This window comes from Hypanus sabinus, chromosome 19, assembly GCF_030144855.1.
Source record: "Hypanus sabinus isolate sHypSab1 chromosome 19, sHypSab1.hap1, whole genome shotgun sequence".
Lineage (NCBI taxonomy): Eukaryota > Metazoa > Chordata > Chondrichthyes > Myliobatiformes > Dasyatidae > Hypanus > Hypanus sabinus.
This window is the reverse complement of record NC_082724.1, coordinates 25,022,872-25,042,247: the sequence shown is the minus strand read 5'-3', so window position 1 is coordinate 25,042,247 and position 19,376 is coordinate 25,022,872. Positions and strand designations below refer to the sequence as shown.

The 19,376-nt window shown below is 43.4% G+C and overlaps 2 protein-coding genes across 3 annotated transcripts in view; one reads left to right on the top strand and one right to left on the bottom strand.

Moving 5' to 3' along the window:
- LOC132377824 (peroxisomal acyl-coenzyme A oxidase 2-like) overlaps positions 1-14,926 on the top strand; it is a 46,015-nt gene extending 31,089 nt beyond the window's left edge. For both annotated transcript variants that reach the window (XM_059944225.1, XM_059944226.1), the window contains 4 exons: positions 5,025-5,130; positions 8,321-8,538; positions 13,474-13,606; positions 14,711-14,926. In XM_059944225.1, the coding sequence (XP_059800208.1) occupies positions 5,025-5,130; positions 8,321-8,538; positions 13,474-13,606; positions 14,711-14,773 (520 nt within the window). In that variant the 3' untranslated portion in view covers positions 14,774-14,926. The remainder of the gene's footprint in view (positions 1-5,024; positions 5,131-8,320; positions 8,539-13,473; positions 13,607-14,710) is intronic.
- Positions 14,927-15,055: 129 nt separating this feature from the next.
- Positions 15,056-18,357, bottom strand: kctd6a (potassium channel tetramerization domain containing 6a). The gene is made up of 2 exons (XM_059944227.1): positions 18,218-18,357; positions 15,056-17,073 (listed from the first exon to the last, which is right to left on the bottom strand). Exons 1-2 carry the CDS (start codon positions 18,242-18,244, stop codon positions 16,387-16,389), a joined length of 714 nt encoding a protein of 237 aa, XP_059800210.1. The 5' UTR covers positions 18,245-18,357; the 3' UTR covers positions 15,056-16,386.
- Positions 18,358-19,376: the final 1,019 nt, after the last annotated feature.

The window sequence follows — 19,376 nt, the reverse complement described above, 5'->3', positions numbered from 1 at the left end:
AGCCTGTCCAGGACTGCTGCGGGTTCTTCCTCTTGCCCACTTGGGGCTGGTATGAACTCCCCGGGGATGGCCAGGGGCGCGCTGTACACCAACTCGGCTGACGAGGCGTGCAGATCCTCTTTGGGCGCTGTATGAATTCCAAGCAGGACCCAGGGAAGCTCGTCCACCCAGTTAGGTCCTCTCAGGCAGGCCATGAGAGCCGACTTCAAGTGACGGTGGAAGCGTTCCACCAGTCCGTTCGACTGTGGGTGGTAGGCAGTTGTGTGGTGCGGCTGCATTCCCAACAGGCTGGCCACAGCTGACCACAGGCTGAAGGTGAACTGGGTGCCTCTGTCAGAGGTAATGTGGGCCGGTACCCCGAAGCGTGCTACCCAGGTTGCAATCAGTGCTCGGGCGCAGGAATCGGCAGATGTGTCGGTGAGCGGGACCGCCTCTGGCCACCTCGTGAACCGGTCTACCATCGTTAGGAGGTACCGCACTCATCAGGACACTGGTAGGGGGCCCACGACATCCACATGAATGTGGTCGAACCTCCGGTGGGTGGGTTCGAACTGCTGCGGCGGGGCTTTACTGTGCCGCTGCACTTTGGCTGTTTGGCACTGCACGCACGTTCTGGCCCATTCACTGACCTGCTTGTGAAGTCCGTGCCACACGAACTTGCTGGAGACCAGCTGGACGGTTGTTCTGATAGATGGGTATGCCAAACCATGTATGGAGTCGAAATCCCGCCGCCTCCAGGCTGCCGGGACGATGGGGCGAGGTTGGCCGATAGCCACTTTGCACAGGAGGGTCCTCTCACCTGGGCCTACGAGAAAGTCCTGCAGCTGCAAACCCGAGACTGCAGTCCTGTAGCTGGGCATCTCGTCGTCTGCCTGCTGCGCCTCTGCCGGTGCTGCATAGTCCACCCCCAGGGACAGGGCCTGGACAGTTGGTCTGGACAACATCCGCCATGATGTTGTCCTTTCCCGAGACATGCTGGATGTCCATCATGTACTCGGAGATGTAGGACAGATGTTGCTGCTGGCGAGCTGACCAGGGATCGGACACCTTTGTGAACGCGAAGGTCAACGGTTTGTGGTCCGTGAACGCGGCCAAAGGCCTGCCTTCTAAGTAGTACCTGAAATGCCGGATTGCCAGATACACTGCCAACAGCTCCCGGTCGAAAGCACTGTACTTGAGTTCGGGTGGTCGTAGGTGCTGAAGAACGCCAGAGGTTGCCAGCGCCCCTCGATGAGCTGCTCCAGCACCCCACCGACTGCTGTGTCGGATGCGTCCACCATGAGGGCGATCAGAACGTCCATTCAGGGGTGCACCAGCATCGCCAAGGCTTCCTTGGCTTTAACGAAAGTGGCCGCGGCCTCCTCGTCCCAAGTAATGTCCTTGCCTTTACCCGACATCAGGGTGTACAAAAGGTGCATGATAGGGGCTGCTGAGGGGAGGAAACGGTAGTAGAAGTTCACCATACCAACAAACTCCTGCAGGCCTTTGACCGTGTTGGGTCGAGCAAAGTGGCGGATCGCGTCTACCTTGGCGGGCAGAGGTGTTGCCCCATCTTTGGTAATCCTGTGGCCCAGGAGGTTGATGGTATCGAGACCGAACTGGCACTTGGCTGGGTTGATCATGAGGCCGAAATCACTGACGGGAGTAGAGCTGGCGGAGGTGGGACAGATGCTCCTGATGACAACTGCTGGCTATAAGGATGTCGTCCAAATAGATGAACGCAAAGTCCAGGTCACGTCCCACCACATCCATTAGCCGCTGGAACGTCTGTGCAACATTCTTCAGGCCGAATGGCATTCGGAGGAACTCGATGAGTGCTGTTTTGGGGATGTCTTCAGGGTGCACTGGGATTTGATGGTATCCCCGGAAGAGGTCTACTTTGGAAAAGATTCTTGCCCCGTGCAGGTTTGCTGCAAAGTCCTGTATGTGCGGCACGGGGTAGCGGTCTGGAGTGGTAGCCTCGTTCAGTCTGCGGTAGTCGCCGCAATGTCTCCAACTCCTGGCTACTTTGGGCACCATGTGCAGGGGGGAGGCCCATGGGCTGTCGGACCTCCGTATGATCCCCAATTCCTCCATCCTCTTGAACTCCTCCTTCGCCAGGTGGAGCTTTTCTGGGGGGAGCCTCCATGCGCGGGTGTGGAGGGGTGGTCCCTGGGTCGGAATGTGGTGCTGTACCCTATGTCTGGGCATGGCTGCCGTGAACTGCAGTGCCAGAATCGATGGGAAGTCCGCCAGGATTCTGGTGAATTTGTTGTCCGACAGCGTGATGGAGTCCAGGTGTGGGGCCGGCAACTTGGCTTCACCCAGTGAGAATGTCTGGAAAGTCTCGGCATGTACCAGTCTTTTCCCTTGCATCGACCAGCAGGCTGTGAGTTCGCAAGAAGTCTGCCCCCAGGAGTAGTTGGGCCACGGCAGCCAGTGTGAAGTCCCACGTGAACTGGCTGGCGCTGAACTGCAGCTGCACTGTGCGGGTGCCGTAGGTCCATATCGTGCTGCCGTTTGTGGCCCTCAGGGTGGGTCCTGGCTTCCTGTTGCGGGTGTCGTACCCTGTCGGGGGCAAGATGTTGATCTCCGCTCCGGTGTCAACCAAGAAGCGGCATCCCACCAGTTTGTCCCAGACATACAAGAGGCTGTCCTGGTGGCCTGCCGCCATAGTTATTAGCAGCAGCTGGCCCTGGACGACAACAGCAGGCTTTTGTGCCCCACCGCTGGTGGTAGAAACACTACTGTTCACTGGCCTCCTCACTCCTGCCTCCATGGTGTGTGTGCCCCCCCTGCCAGGCCTGGTCTGGTCTGCTGTTGGGCTTGTGGCCTGGCAATCTGACCGACGGATGCCTTGCTCTCCCTCTTGGCTTTCCACAGCACGTCTGCCCGGGCCGCCACCTTCCGAGGGTCGCTGAAACCTGCGTCAGCCAGCAGCAGGTGTATGTCCTCGGGCAGTTGCTCCAGGAACGCTTGCTCGAACATGAGGCAGGGCTTGTGTCCATCGGCCAGGGACAGCATCTAGTTCATCAATGCTGACGGCAGTCTGTCTCCCAAACCGTCCAGGTGAAGCAGGCGGGCACCCCACTCACGCCGTGAGAGGCCAAAGGTCCCAATGAGCAGCGCTTTGAATGCTTCATATTTGCCTTCTTCCAGGGGCGACTGTATGAAATCCGCAACCTGGGCGGCCGTCTGCTGGTCGAGGGCACTCACCACGGGGTAGTAATGCGTGGAATCAGAAGAGATCTGCCGAATCTGGAACTGGGCTTCTGCTTGGCTAAACCACACGCATGGTCGCAGCATCCAGAAAGTCGGCAGTTTTAGCGAAACTGCGTGAACAGATGAAGAGTTGGTCATCTTTGGTCCAAATCCCGTTTGGACCGTCGGGGTCACCAATGTAGCGATGTGCTACACACAGTGCTGAAATAACAACACGCAGTTGATAAGTCGTTTCGAGACTAGTTTATTCAAACTTTGCAGTGTTGGCATTTAAATCCCTAGCGCCTGCCCTCTCCGGGCGGAAATGACGTCGGAGGTGCATTACCAAAGTCTCCCCCTGCACGCTGGCTATTTGTGAGCAGGTTCGCCTGTGCAGAAAGTGGGTCGCCACAGTATAGTGTTTAACAGAAAATATTTTTTGTTCACAGTGGTATTGGGCATCATTTTGTACCTGTGGATGTTGAAAGCAGTAATGAGCAATCATAATGTACACTTAATATAACTCTCAGTATACATTTCTTTACTGTTTGCTGAAAAACTTAATGATCTGTGGAATATATTCCCAATTAAATGTAAAAGCCATTAATCCAAACGTATGTTGTTCATGATCAAATCTAGCCATCAAGTTAAAGATTAGCTTTATTTGTCACATGTACATCAAAATCGTGGAAGAAGATGGCGGCGCGACACAGCGCAAAGCGGCTACTCCAGGATGAATATCTGTTATCTGTAAGTAGGATGACGTGTACAATCCTGATTTGATGAAGACGGACGTGAGAAGCATGGAGAAACATCTGGTGAAACTTCTGAAATGCCTGTTTCGCTGCCGCTGCTACTGTGCGATCGGAAAATCTCCAGAGAGGAAGGCCCCGAATCCTCGGCTTTGTCTGTTGCTTGGCAGCTGGGGCCTGGGTTGAAGCACTCGGCAGAAATGGTGCTCGGTGTTGAAGGGCTGGTCGGAGGCTCGAAGTTTTCGGATGGACTCAGAGTTGGCTGCGGTCGGGTGCTGCATTGGCAAGTTTGTGGCGCTGGAGGTTCATTTCAGGAAAAGTTTTTCTTCCTTCTGCCGTCTGCGTGAGATGATGGGCTATCGGGGACTTTTAAGACTTTTTTTTACTGTCCCCATGGTCTGCTCTTTATCAAATTACAGTATTGCTTTGCACTGTTGTAACTGTAGGTTATAATTATGTGGTTTTTGTCAGTCTTCGTCTGTCTTGTGTTTCTGTGATATCATACTGAAGAAACATTGTATCATTTCTTAACACATGCATTACTAAATGACAATAAACGAGGACTGAGTGTGCTCATAATATAAAAAAAGCATTGAGTGAAATATGTCATTTGTGTCAAAGGCCAACACAGTCCAAAGATTATGGTGGGGGCAGCCTGCAACATAGCACACCCACAACGTACTAATCCTAACCCATATATCTTTGGAATATGGAGCACCTGGAGGAAAACACAAGGCCACGAGGAAAATATACAAATCCTTACAGACGTTGACAGAAATTGAACCCTGATCTTCTAAGTGTTGCATCACCATGTCACTTTATCTCTCCATTATGTCCTGAAAGCTCCATGTCCATTTAATTAATGGTCCACTATTATCACAAAGTTATAAAATTTATATATACTGGTAAAGTTTATAGGTAATAGAAAATAGTAAATAAAAACAAAATACTGGAAGTACTCAGGATTGTCAGCATCTGTGGATAGATTAGTAATGCAAAATAATCATTTTGCTTTAATAACACAATTTTCACATTGCGGAGCCATTTTTATCAGAAGTAAACAGTTTTTTATGTGTCATTGTATTTCTACAGGCTGATTAAGGATTCTGGGGACAAACTGCAGTCTCTTCTTCAGTCTGGAATTGAGCAGTATATTGCCTGGAATATCACTTCTGTGCAGCTTGCAAGGACTGCAGTTGTAAGATACTAGATCTCATTCTCATTCCTTTGTTCTTGTCAAAAGCATTGATCGATCCATAGCTATCAAATATTTTATTTCCTGTATATCAGTTTCCAATCTTTTTTATGTCATGGACCCCTAACATTAACCAAGGGGACCGTGTACCCCAGGTGGGGGAGCCCTGTTATCAAATGTACTTGCATTTATGATGGTCGACTAATTCCAGGTAATCTGTGATCATTATTTCACTGAAAAAGGGAAAAAATTTTACCATTGATTTCACTGAAAAAGGGAAAAAATAACAAAAAATATATTTTTATATCAAAATCGTAGTTTTTGCAACTAGAAGTCTGCTACAATGATTTGTTCAGTTAGTAATAGTGAAACAGACAGTTAGGTTCATGCAGCACTTGAGGTTCCAGGTGATATTGGGTATTAATACAAGCAGATCCTATATAGAATAGTTCAGTTGCAGCTAACAGATTCAGTTGAAGTACATGTGCAGTTCAGTAACGTTTTGCCTGATATGGCGTCAGAGTCTTATCATGTTTTTCAGACATTATATTGGAGCCATTGAACACTACATCACAGAACCATGCCATTCAGCCCATCTAGTCTGTGCCAAACTATTGATCTTCCTAGTCCCATTGACCTGCACCAAGATCATAGTGCTCCATACCACTCCCATCCATGTACCCCTCTAAATTTCTCTTGATGTTGAAATTAAACCCGAAACTACCACTTCAGTTGGTAGCGCATTCCATACTTTCACCACTCTAAGTGAAAAAGTTCCCCCTCATGGTCCTCTTAAACGTTTCACCCTTCAACCTTAAACCGTGATGTATAGCTCTAGTCTCACCCAATTTCAACAGAAAAAGCCTACTATCAACACCACTCATAACATCAGCGTTGCTTTTTTATTTCATTTTCGATTATATTGTTAGTCTTGGAGTCAAAGAAATACAACACCCAAGTCCATACCAACTATCAAGCATCTTTTTTCCAAACAATATTTATCCATTTTATTTTCCCCACAATCCCATGAAAGCTCTCCAGATTCTGTCACTACCTAAACACAAGGTGCTATAATAGAGGCCACTTCATCTATCAATCTGCACAATTTTAGGATTTGAAAGGAGACTGGAGGATATGAAGGGGGAAATGTGATCACAAGGCAAATGTGAAAAATCTAATACCAGAGGACAGGATTGAATAAGACCATAAGATATAGGAACAGAATGAAATGCTGAAGTAGACTCGATGGGCTGAATGGCCTAATTCTGCTCCTATGTTTTATGGTCTGGTTTAATTAGGCCACTCAGCCCATTGTATCTGTTCATCATTTTGTCATGGCCAATCTATTTTTCCTTTCAACACCATTTTCCTGACTTCTCCACGCATCCTGACTAATCAACAACTTAGCGATCTCTGCTTTAAATATACCAAATAACCTGGCTTCCACAGCCACCTGTGACAACAAGTTCCACAGGTTCGCCACCCTCTGACAAAATAAATTCCTCCTCATTTCCCTTCTAAATGCTTGCTTCTCTATTTCTAGGCTGTGCCCTATAGTCCTAGACTCCCCCAGTATAGGAAACATCATCTCCACATCCATGCTATCCAAACCTTTCAACATTTGATAGGTTTCTATGAGATTCTATCTCATTTTTCTGAATTCCAGTGAGTACAGACCCAGAACCATCAAACACTCCTCATACAAAAAGCCTTTCATTCCCGGAATCATTATTGTGAACCTCCTCTGAACCCGCTTCTTAGATAAAGGGCCTAAAACTGCTCACAAAACTCCAGTGAGTCCTCACCGGTGCCTTATAAAGCATCAGCATTTTATCCTTGCTCGTTTAGTCCTCTTGAAATGCATTTGCATTTCATTGCGTTTGCCTTCCTCACCACCGACTCAACATGCAAGTAAATCTTTAGGGAATCTAGCACGAGGACTCCCAAGTCCCTTTGCACCTCGGATTTTGCAATTTTCTCCCCTTGATGGCACAGTCCAGCCTCAGGATTCACACCACCGGGTTCAGGAACAGAGCCATCAGGCTCTTGAACCAAAGGGTTAACTTCACTCTACTTTCCCCATGACTGAATTGTTCCCACAACCTATGAATTCACTTTCAAGGAATCTTCATCTCATATTCTCAATATTTATTGTTTGTTTATTGTTATTTGTTCTGTATTTGCAGTTTGTTGTCTTTTGCACACTGGTTGTCCGCCCTGTTGGGTGGTTTTCATTGATTCAACTATGGTTATTGGCATCTATCTTATTATTGAGAAGAACAGCCACTGGGGTACTCTGCCCATTTGTTTTCCCTCTCCTGACAGTCACCCAGATACTTGCCTCCTGCAAGTTAGGGGTGACTGTAGCTCCAATCCATCATTTTTTCATTTTCCTGTATGAACCAAAAGTCTCCTAGAATTCCCACACCCCACAGAAAAAAACACAGCACAGCCCCTGGAGCCATTCTAATTGGGTAAGTGGAACTTTAAAGAGGCAGTTCTGATGGCTACAGCATTTTGCTATGAATGTTACGAGGGACCTTAGAAGTAATTCATAGACTGGAGCAGGAAAATAGGCTGGATCATCTGGCCTAACATTTGCCACCTATACACCTGCAGCTGTGACTGTGACTGAAATGCTCAACTTTGAACTGAACACAACAGCTGATCTCAAATGTTGTGTGGAGGTCAAGTGACTAGTCATTGTGCAAAGGATTAATTTCCTTGTTACGAAGCTGATTGCCATGGAAACCCTTGGTGACATTCCTCAGCTGCATCTCCAATGGGTTCCGATGAAGAACACAGATGAGAAATACTGCCCAGGTTTCCATGTCAGCCACTGAGAGTAAACAATAATTTTTTTTTAAAATTAGGACCAGTTCCCATCTTTATTTAAGACTAGGCCCAAAATACCTCTTATTGGTAATTTTGACAAATAATTAAAACATCGTGTTTTCAAGATTCACTCACTACCACCACATGCAACCCACCCAGAATCCCAGACTGGAAAATCTTAGCGGAGCTGTGTTGTTGAATGACTGTTAGAATGTGAACAGGAGCAGCTGAAACCTCTCCAGCCTCTATGAAAATGGGTGACATTTGGGGAAAATCCTTCAAATAGGTGAATGTTCTGATTTTTGTCTCTTGGTTTCAATGTTTCTGTTTCATTATGAAGCCCACTTTAATTTTACAGGCTCACTGTCATTTTGTAGTTGTGAAGAACTTTGTCGACGCAGTGGAGAGATTGAAGCTGGAGCCTGAAATCCAGCAAGTGATCAAGCGGTTATGTGATCTTTATGCATTGACTGGCATTCTGGCCAATGCTGGGGATTTCCTATGTGATGGTTATATAACTGGAAAACAACTAGATTTATTGAGTTCTTCTCAATTGGATCTTCTTGCTCTTCTCCGGTAATTTATTTGTACATACATAAATGCAGAATAAGAAAAAAAATCATTTGAATATGCCGATTAGTTTTTGTTGTCATTTTTTTGTTTATAACTGTGGAAGTGAAAATCGCTAACCACAGCACTGAATTTCCAATCAGAAACTAGAAGCTATTTTTGAATAAGAGAGCAGTTAAATTTATTTTTCAGGTCATAATGAGGTCCATCTTTGCATCAAGTATTATCATGCTGAGCAAATTCATGTTTCTGTTTGTGCTTTTGGTCACATTTAACTCCACAAAGATAATAGGACAGAAAAACATAGAAAACCTACAGCACAGTACAGGCCCCTCGGCCCACAAGGTTGAGCCGAACATGTCCCTACCCTAGAAATTACTAGGCTTACCTATAGCCCTCTATTTTTCTAAGCTGCATGTACCTATCCAAAAGACTCTTAAAAGACCCTATCGTATCTGCCTCCACCACTGTTGCTGGCAGCCCATTCCACACACTCACTACACTCATGGTAAAAAAACTTACCCCTGACACCTACTCCCCAGCACCTTAAACCTGTGTCCTCTTGTGGCAGCCATTTCAGCCCTGGGAAAAAGCCTCTGACTATCTCATCTGAAGATAAGAAAAATAACATGTAAAATAACAAGCTGATATAATATGCAGAAACAGTTCATTTCCTGAAATTTTGAGAAAGCCCATTAAAGCCACTTGGTCAAGCCAACATTATTTGGGATCTTACCCACAGCTAGATTAATAGGCCTAATTGTATTCTGAAATTCAGCCTATCTTTTGACTTTGCACAAATGTAGAAGCAAAATGTGAGTAAGATGACAGCAAATGTAATCTCCCAATGTATCGCTGAACTTGCCAATTATCCAACAGCAGTTCCAAAATGTACTCAGCTGTGGTACTAAAGTAACTACCCTATTCGTTTGAAAAGTCCAATCCATTAAAATTTATGTAAAAGCTAATGATTTCAGCTGTAGATAAATTTTCATGTATATTGCCAAATGCAATTTCTGACTTTCTTTTCATTAGGAAGGAAAAGATGAATTATGAAATTAAGCCGCGACTAATATCAAAGTACTAAAAGCTTTTTAAGTATATAAAGGGTAAAAGAGAGTTAAGGGTAGATATAGGACTAGTAGAAAATGACATTGGAGATATTGTAGTGAGAGGTGCAGAGATGGCAGAGAAACTGAATGCGTATTTTGTATCAGTCTTCACAGTGAAAGACATCTGCAGTATACCGGTATGCAGGGAAGTGAAGTATCTACAGTGAAAATTACAACTGAGAAAGTGCTCAGGAAGCTTAATGGTCTGAGGGTGGATAAATCTGGACTTGATGGAATGCACCCTTGGGTTCTGAAGGAAGTAGCTGGAGAGATTGCAGGGGTATTAACGATGATCTTTCAAGAATCGATAGATTCTGGCATTGTACCGGATGACTGGAAAACTGCAAGTGTTACTCGGCTATTTAAGAAGGGCGGGAGGCAGAAGAAAGGAAACGATAGACCTGTTAGCCTGACATTGGTGGTTGGGAAGTTGTTGGAATCGATTGTTAGGGATGAGATTACAGAGAACCTGGAGGCACATGACAAGATAGGCCAAAGCCAGCATGGTTTCCTGAAAGGAAAATCCAGCCTAACTAACCTACTACAATTTTTTGAGTAAATTACAGGCAGGGTAGACAAAAGAGATGCAGTAGATGTTGTGTTTCGGATAGATGGAGCTCATCAGCCTGGGAAGGCAGACTCTGATTTCAAACTTGAGCTGCCTTGTGGCCATACTCACTTATGGGAAAGGCTTTGGGAGTAAACCCTGAGAACAAATCTGGAGGTGGAGTCCCTAAGGCAGTCCAGCATTGTCTTCAGTCTTGCTCTGGCAACTCCTGTGATGTCACTGCTGCCAAGCTGTATTGGCCTTTGCCCTTCGCTTGGACAACATCGGTAGAGTGGAGAGGGGAGATTTGCTGCTTGGGCAACTGCCGGTCTTCCATACAACATTGCCCAGGCCTGTGCCCTGGAGAGGCTGAAGCAAGACGTTCCAGGCACAGATCCATGGTCTCGCGAGACTAATGATGCCATCCAAGATGTTGTGTACTTGGATTTTCAGAAGACCTTTGACAAGGTGCTGCACATGAGGCTGCTTAGCAAATTAAGAACCCATGAAATTACAGGGGAGTTACTTGCAAGGGTGGAGCCTTGGCTGATTGGCAGAAACTAGAGAGTGGGAATAAAAGGATCCTATTCTGACTGGCTGCCAGTTACCAGTGGAGTTCCACAGGGGTTGGTGGTGGGACTGCTGCTTTTTCCGATGTATGTCAATGATTTGGACAATGGTCTTAATGGATTTGTGGTTAAATTTGCTGATGATACAAAGATAGGTGGATGAGCAGGTAGTGTTGAGGAAACAGAGCCTGCAGAGAGACTTAGATTGTTTAGGGGAATGGGCAAGGAAGTGGCAAATGAAATCAATGTTGAAAAGTGTATAGTCATAGAAAATTCAATAGGTCAGTGGATGATGCAGTCAACATGGGACTACATTACAATCTACAACATCTGGACAACCCAGGAACTTCTGTGAGGGTCCTGTTTGTTGACTTCAGCTTGGCGTTTAACACCATCGTCCCAGAAATCCTCTGCTCCAAACTCACCCAGCTTAATGTCTCCCCCGCCATCTGTCAGTGGATCACAGGCTTCCTGACTGACAGGGTGCAGCAAGTGAGGCTGGGGAGCATCATCTCTAGCACCCGGACAATCAGTACCGGTGCCCCCCAGGGATGTGTGCTCTCCCCACTGCTCTTCTCCCTTTACACTAATGACTGCACCTCACAGGGTCCATCTATTAATCAGCTGGCCCTCTGGTGTGATCAGAACAATCTGGAGCTAAATACACTCAAGACTGTGAAGATGACAGTGGACTTCAGGAGGAGCCCCCCAATACCCCCCCCCCCCCATACTCAACAGTATTGTGTCTGCTATGGAGACCTTCAGATTTCTGGGTGTCATAATCTCCCAGGACCTGAAGTGGACACCCAACGCGGACACTCTTATCAAAAAAGCTCAGCAGAGGTTGTATTTCCTACGTCAACTCAGGAAGTACAACCTGCCTCAGGAGCTGCTGATTCAATTCTATTCAGGAATAATCCAGTCTGTTCTCTGTTTGGCCATCACTGTCTGGTTTGGATCAGCTACCAAACAAGACAAGAATAGACTCCAAAGAACCGTCAGGGCTGTGGAAAGGATTATTGGTGTGAAGCTGCCCTTGATCCAGGACTTACATGCATCTACAGTCAGGAAGCGAGCAAGCAGCATTATTGTAGACCCATCACACCCTGAACATCACCTGTTCCAACTCCTTCCTTCTGGTAGGCGCCTTAGATCACTGTATGCCAGGACAAATAGGTACAAGAACAGTTTCTTTCCGTATGCCATCAGTCTTATGAACACTTGATTTTTAGTCTATAATAAATGAAGTCTACTTGTACATTCAATAAGGTGGACCTCATTGTATATAGTTTATGATTATTTGCACTGTTGTTTGCTTTTAATTCTGTACAGAGAGAGCTCAGGGAAACCGTCATCAAATTCCCTGTATGTGTCCTCATACTTGGAGATAATAAAGGATTCTGATTCTGGTTCTGGTCATGCACTTCGGTGAAAGAAATAAACAGGCAGAGTATTATTTAGATGGGGAGAGAATTCAAAATGCAGAGATGCAAAGGGACTTGGGAGTTCTTGTGCAGGACACCCTAAAGGTTAACCTCCAGGTTGAGTCAGTGATGAAGAAGTTGAATGCAAAGTTGGCATTCATTTCTAGAGGTATAGAATATAAGAGCAGGGATGTGATGTTGAGGCTCTATAAGGCACTCGTGAGACCACACTTGGAGTATTGTGTGCAGTTTTGGGCTTACTTTAGAAAGGATACACTGACATTGGAGAGAGTTCAGGGAAGATTCACGAGAATGATTCCAGGAATGAAAAGGTTACCATATGAGAATCGTCTGGCAGCTCTGGAGTTCAGGAGAACGGGGGGGGGGGGGGGGGGGGGGGGGATCTCATAGAAACATTCCAAATGAACAGGACTGAACAGATTAGATATGGCAAAGTTATTTCCCATTGTAGGGAGTCTAGGACAAGAGGACACAACTTCAGGATTGAAGGACATACATTTAGAACAGAGATGTGGAGAAATTACTTGAGTCGGGGGTGGTAAATCTGTGGAATTTGTTGCCACGAGCGGCTGCAGAAGCCAATTCATTGTGTGTATTTAAGGCAGAGATAGATAGGTTTTTGATTAGCCAGAGCATCAAAGGAGAAGGCAGGGGAGTGGGGATGACTGGAAGAATTGGATCAGCCCATGAATGAATGGCAGAGCAGACTCAATGGGCCGAATGGTCTACTGCTCCTATATCTTAAGGTCTTATGTGGAAGATAATGTATCTCCTGGAGGCTGCTCTGCTGGTTTTTTAAGTTTAGCAGATAGTCCATATTTCAGTGTTGTGTAAGTATCTTCTTTGTTGATAACCTCACTATTGTGAGAACTATCATTTGACTTGTCATCTTTCTGAATACTAAGTTTCATTGAAGAATTTGAATACAACCACCTGTTTTTAATCAATTATGTGTGATTGATTGAGACATTGCAGAATCTAGCCTTTTGATGTGCCATATTGGCAGCAACATCATAAGCAGTCAGTGGTCCAAACCCCAAACTCCCACAAAGTGCTCTGCCCTTTTTGTTTACCTTAAAAGCTACATATTGATGAAGTTTTGGACAAAGTCCAAAAATTGCCTTGTGTCTCAATATTTGCTTTTGTTTAGCAATGCTCCAGTAAATCTCTTTGGTATGTTTTATTACCTTGAATTGCCATCTATGTTGCTACATTTTTTGAGTCTTTTAGTAAAAGTTGTTAATAATATGTAAATGTTATGGTTTTAGGAAAGATGCTGTCTCAATAGTGGATGCATTTGATTACCCTGACCAACAACTGAATTCTGCCATTGGTGGTTATGATGGTTATGCTTATCAACGCCTCTTTGAATGGGCTCAGAAAGCCCCATCAAACACAAAGGTATCATCAGATTTGTTGTTTTATGGCCGTTGTTCATTGGATGGTCCCACTTGGAGGATAGGATTTCTGCATCAATTGTGGCAAAGTCATTGTCTGATAAGAGTTACTGCAAAAAGAGGAATCTGCACCCCTTCCTCTTCTCATTCCTTCTGGATCTGTATACTTTGCAACTCTCCATTGATGTTAATAATCACCTCGTTGTTTGTGAACACTTTAACATATACAAGCAGTTTCAAATTTCATGTAGTGATAAAAGCAGTAAATTTCACTTGTTTTACTTTATGAAAAAGATCAAAAGATGTACTGAGCCCAGCCCTTATTGAAATAATGCATATTAAATCAAATGTATTATTTAATTGTATTAATCCTTTTCAAGAAGTAAATATTGGGGTCAAACACTGAGTGAAACTTGGGAGCTCAACCTTTCACAAGGTGAACTTTTTAGTACTAAATTTCCTATTCCAAATTTTTGACTTTTGTGTTATTGCACTTTGTACAACTGAGGTGCAGTAACTTGCGGTCAAGCAATTCATTGCTTTGCTAAACCTAGTTTGTAGTTGGATATCTTTTCAATTTTTGAATTATTCTGTATTATCCTTCATGAGTTTACCACCTTTGCTAGGAACTGCAAATAAGTGTAATTGTTTCCCATGGTTAATGATATCTATATAACTCTTAAGCTTGATGACAAAGCTTGCCTCAGGTTAAGAATACTGGTCAGTGGTATAATCCATGTACTGAGATAGGAATTTCACAGACGAGCAACATAGCTAGATTTTGCAAAATGTTTCCACTAGTGGAAGAATATCAAACAATGGAAGATAGTACAAGATCAGGGATTAGATCGTGGTGGAACAGTACAGTATGGTCATCAATTTCTCCTGGATCTCAGGTTGTTAATGACTTTTTCTTAGGGATAACATTCTTGTTAATCCCTGTGAAAGGTCAGTGTATTGAGCTGCACAGGTTAATGCATTTATAAATGCTGGAAATGTTTGTTACTCAAATTCATAAGGGCTGTAATGTTAATCTGGCAGGATTTCAGCCATGATAATTAACTGATTGATTAAAGCAATCATAATTTTACTGTTTTTGTTTCTGCAGGTGAATCTTGCATATGAGAAATACCTGAAGCCTCACTTTCAGGCAGCACAGGCCAAGTTGTAATGCATTTATTTGAATGTGTACTTACATACATTTCACCTATTAAAACTTTTAACAGCATAGATATTAGATACAAGTTAATCATTTTAAATATTAACAGGCATAGTAGTGTATTGACTGAAATTTAATTCAATTGACAATTTCCAGGATGCTTAAGTAAAATAAAATGAATTGATTGTTTTCAATAAATTGCTTAAAAACTACATATTTCTTAAAATTATACCTTTGTTTAAAGCATTCAGATGTTTCAGCTGTTGTAGTCTTTTCAATAATGAATCAATAAAACAGTTTTAAACAGTTTATTTCAAAAATCATTAGATGTCAAATGTTTACATTGATCCTCTTTCCCCTGTAATTACAGATTTGTAAGGTCTACAGGTGTTAAATTTAGAATATTAATATTCAAATTTCACTCAGCAAAATTCTGGTAGGTTGAATATTCAATTGGATCGAAATACACATCTATCTTTTCTGGGAAGCTGGTTGCTGTTGCATGAAATCACCATAAGACCAAGACTAACAAGATCAAACATTAATAATTTTAAATCCTACACAGCCAATTACACTTACAATATTATTAAATTTCTGACATTCACCAAAAGTTAAGTGAAAATTCTGTTTGCCAGCTGTACAAAGTTCAACACAGGTTTGATAGATTATGGCAAAGTTTCCCAACCTCTTTATGCTGTGGAGCCCTACCATTAACCAAGGCAGCCATGGACCCCAGGATTATGCTATGAATGGGATTTCATTCAGTTCTAAATAATCCAATGAAATTAGTTTGTAGTCTGGGATGGATCCAATTATCTACATGTACACAACTATCATGGAAGTTTAGAAGTAGATGGTATGGATGTAAAACAGAGGACATATTTCCTGTAGCCTAAAGACATGTTTATATTGAAATTTAACTACAAATTAGGAAGTGATTCATGCAAAGGCTCAAGGTTCATATAGTAGTGTATGAGCAATACTGATTAGAACTACTATGTTCATCCACAATCCTCATCTTCCCACTGAAATCACTATGTGATATACGAACTTGCTGGAACATTTAAAGGCTCAACCTTTTGCTTAAAACCAACTTCCAAATGCCTGTAGAAATGAATGCACATCTGTAAGTTGAAGAATTTTACAAAGAACATTATAAACGATGAAGCATCATCAGTGCAATCACACATTTGAAAATCTAAACCACAGAAATGTGTTCACATGCACTGAAAAGAGCCACAAGAACATTGATGGCAGTCATCTGCACCCATATAGACTACCTCAAAACATTTTGGACTTGCAGATCCAAACTCTTTATTTATAGAATAGCAAAGAACCATACTTTATTAACTATTTATTTCATAAGTACACAAGGAGCACCAACAGAAAAGTATATCAATATTAGAAAACAAGTGGTTTAAAATGTTAATCAAAATTTCATGTTAAAGGAATATACATCTTACACTCCCTGATTTGAACAGAACTTGATTACAGTATGCATAGGAATATGGATCTGTACAAAATATTACAGAGCTGCAGAACATGGTTACCTGTATATTCAAATAAATTTATGTAGTGATCCAATGCTGTCATGGTGTAGCTAGCATTTGGTACTGTGAAGATGCTCATTCATCGGTTTTCCGGGCTAGTCTGCAGAAAGTCCAGTTGTGTTCCACAGTGTTCTCATTTGCTCTCTCACTCATATGATGTACCCTCGTCATTCTAATAGTAAAGCCCTGTTTTGCAATGTATTCCATCAAATGAACACGAAGAGACACTTCCTGGTGATAATCACAGGGTCCAAATGTGAAGGACACCTGAAAATCTCTGGTATCCATCATGTGTTTATTCCATTTTGTGAAATAGTTTGAGATACCCTCCAGGAGAGCATGCACTTTTGTTGTGATTGTCAATTGTGTTATTATAACTGCTACTGGATTAGAATATTTGGAAAGTTTGCGTGTGCTAGACAGTTCCACGACCTCCTCAAAGGTGTCTAATGAATAAAGCGGCTTAGGGTCATTCAGACAATGAATTAAAGGTTCTATCTGATAGAAATCAGCCTCTTTTCTAAGGAGATCAATTTCTTTAAAGCCATGAGGTAATGTCAGATCTGCTGTCCTCAGAAAGTTCAAGATGTATCTGAAGAGAGGTCCATCTCTATCAATGAAATAATTTCCTTGGGAGTCTTTGGCAGTGGGGAAATCTCCCCTGAACATTACACCCAACATGGAGTCTGGGTACCTCGTTAGTGTGGAAATTGATGTTGAATACAGATGTCCTCCAACATTAAGAGTGACTGGGTCACCCATCTGAAAAAAGAAAAAGCAAAACTAGAACATGATAGAGTCAGAATTATTTGAACTTAGAAAGGAAAATCTCAAATAAGTACATATAATAGCAATCTAGCTGGTTTCAGTTCTCCATAGAGCCTCTTTCCCTACTATCCAGTTCCCCTTTGAACACTAGTGTCTGTACAAACACTATAAAAGCCATGGTGGTACATTACAGACCATAATGATCCACTGTAAAAATATTTTACCCAGTTAGTGATTCCATATTTTTGCTGAATTATGCAAAATATATTTCACTTAATGTGCAAATTTCATCCACAATTCATTATTATACAAATCTCTTCACACAAAAAAAATAGTATTAATGACCTAACCATACAGTGCATAACATTCAAACATTTACTCCAGCTCTAATAGTACTACAGAATTTGTAAAAAATAAAGTTTGTTTTTCCCCTTTGCCGTGATTAAATACCACTTAAGCAGTATTTCACATCGACAGGCTCATCTGACATCAGACTTATGTGCACATTAACGCCTACAATGCAATGCTGTATATTTGCTTAACAGGCAGAGACTGAATCAAAAAGAAATGTAATAAAGAGTACGAAAAGAAAACACATTCTGGTAACTAAACTAAATCATGTGGCCCATTTCTTTCATTGATTTGATCAAAGTACCTTAAAAGGGACGGGAAAAATACCAAATAGACCCAAAAGCTACATTAATACTAGCATAGAAAGTAAAACAAAATTCATTTTACGTCGAACAAAATAGAAACTAACCTTCTTGCGTCTCATGGTAGAATTGAAACGCGTGTTACCGAGCTAAACAAGATGTAGAACAAAATTAATCTTACATTAACCAGAACAGAAACTTTGCTACGATACATCGCTAATTGCATGTAGCTGAGACAAATAAAAGCAACAAATGGTTTACAATCTCTGCTCTCTCCAGATACCTTGACGTTAGCAGAGAGACTGGGGTATCCGCAGCGTGCCTGTCCGCTCAGACCCACAGCCACACGGGTCAGCGATCACTGCCAGGGGCAGCTCGTCCGGCCAGCCGGCCGCCACGCAGCAGCTCTGCCTGAAGCCCCAGCGCCGCCCGCGGGCTCACTGCGGCCCGGGGCGTAGCTTCAATCCTTCCACAACCACACTCACCATCTGGCCCCAGTCCCCATTATACATCTGGCCGCGAAGCTTTCAATCCGCAGCTCCCGGAGAAGCTGATCAGTCCCTCGGCAGAAGCGGCACCAACCACCGCTCCGCACTACCGTCGTCGCCTTTTGAGCCTGCCTGGAACAGCAGGCAGGCAACTGAGCATGCGCTCCAGGCAGCACCGGCCAAATCATTAACAACAGCTGTGACCATTTGAACAGTGTGCCACCATCATTCATAAAGGCAAAAAAAAATTACCCTAGGGTGGGAAGTGTTCCACAGAGTGTGATTTAATGAAAAGTCATTGACGAGAAACCTTAGCTGTGTTTCTCTCTTCGCAGACCCTGCTGGTCTGCTGTGTACACCTCGCATGAAATTTCAGCAACCAACAAAATAGACAAATATAAGTTTAAACACAAGAGATTCTACAGATATTGGAAATATTGAACAACACACAAAATGCTTTGGAGGAACTCAGCAATTCAAGCAGCATCTCGTCTGGTACACATGTATTTAAAAGCTGAAATCAGAGATGGTGAGAGTGACTGATCAAGAAGGGTATTGAGGAGCCTTGGTAAAATGATGAATTAGTTGGGGAATTAACTCTCTGATGAGTAGAATCATGCCCGAGACGAAGGAGGATCTTTTATCAGGTTAAACAGGTTAGTTTCAAGACACCACTGCACAAGAGAACCCATGGCAGGTGAGAGGAGGTGGAGATGGGAGATAAGGGAGCAGTGTTTGGAGAGAGTAATCAACTGAATTCAGCACACACCAGAATTGAAATTAGGAGCAGCTACAGACAACTGTTCTCCTCTGGCCTCCTCATCCATTTAATAAGATCATGGCTGATCTGATTGTAACCTCAATTCTACACTCGAAACCATCCATAGCAACCTTTCAGCCCTTAGCATATTATTATGAAAATATACTTGAACATACCCGAATCAAAAGCCATGGATGAACCAGGAGGTTCGTAGGCCACTGAGGGCTAGATCTGTGGCATTCAAGTCAGGCAACCTAGGACTATACAAGAAAACAGGCACAACTTATAGAGGGTTATCGCAAGAGCAAAGGAACAAATCTGAACAAGGTTGTGGGGGGAATCGGATGAGTGTCAGCTCTGGCCATTTCTTCCTCCAAAGCAAAACCTAATATCATG

Coding starts and splice junctions, on each gene's coding strand:
- kctd6a (XM_059944227.1), bottom strand. CDS start 18,244: ATGTATAATGGGGACTGGGGCCAGATG. Junction 17,074..18,217: donor ATGGGGACTGGGGCCAGATG/GTGAGTGTGGTT, acceptor TTCTTTTTTCAG/ATGGGTGACCCAGTCACTCT.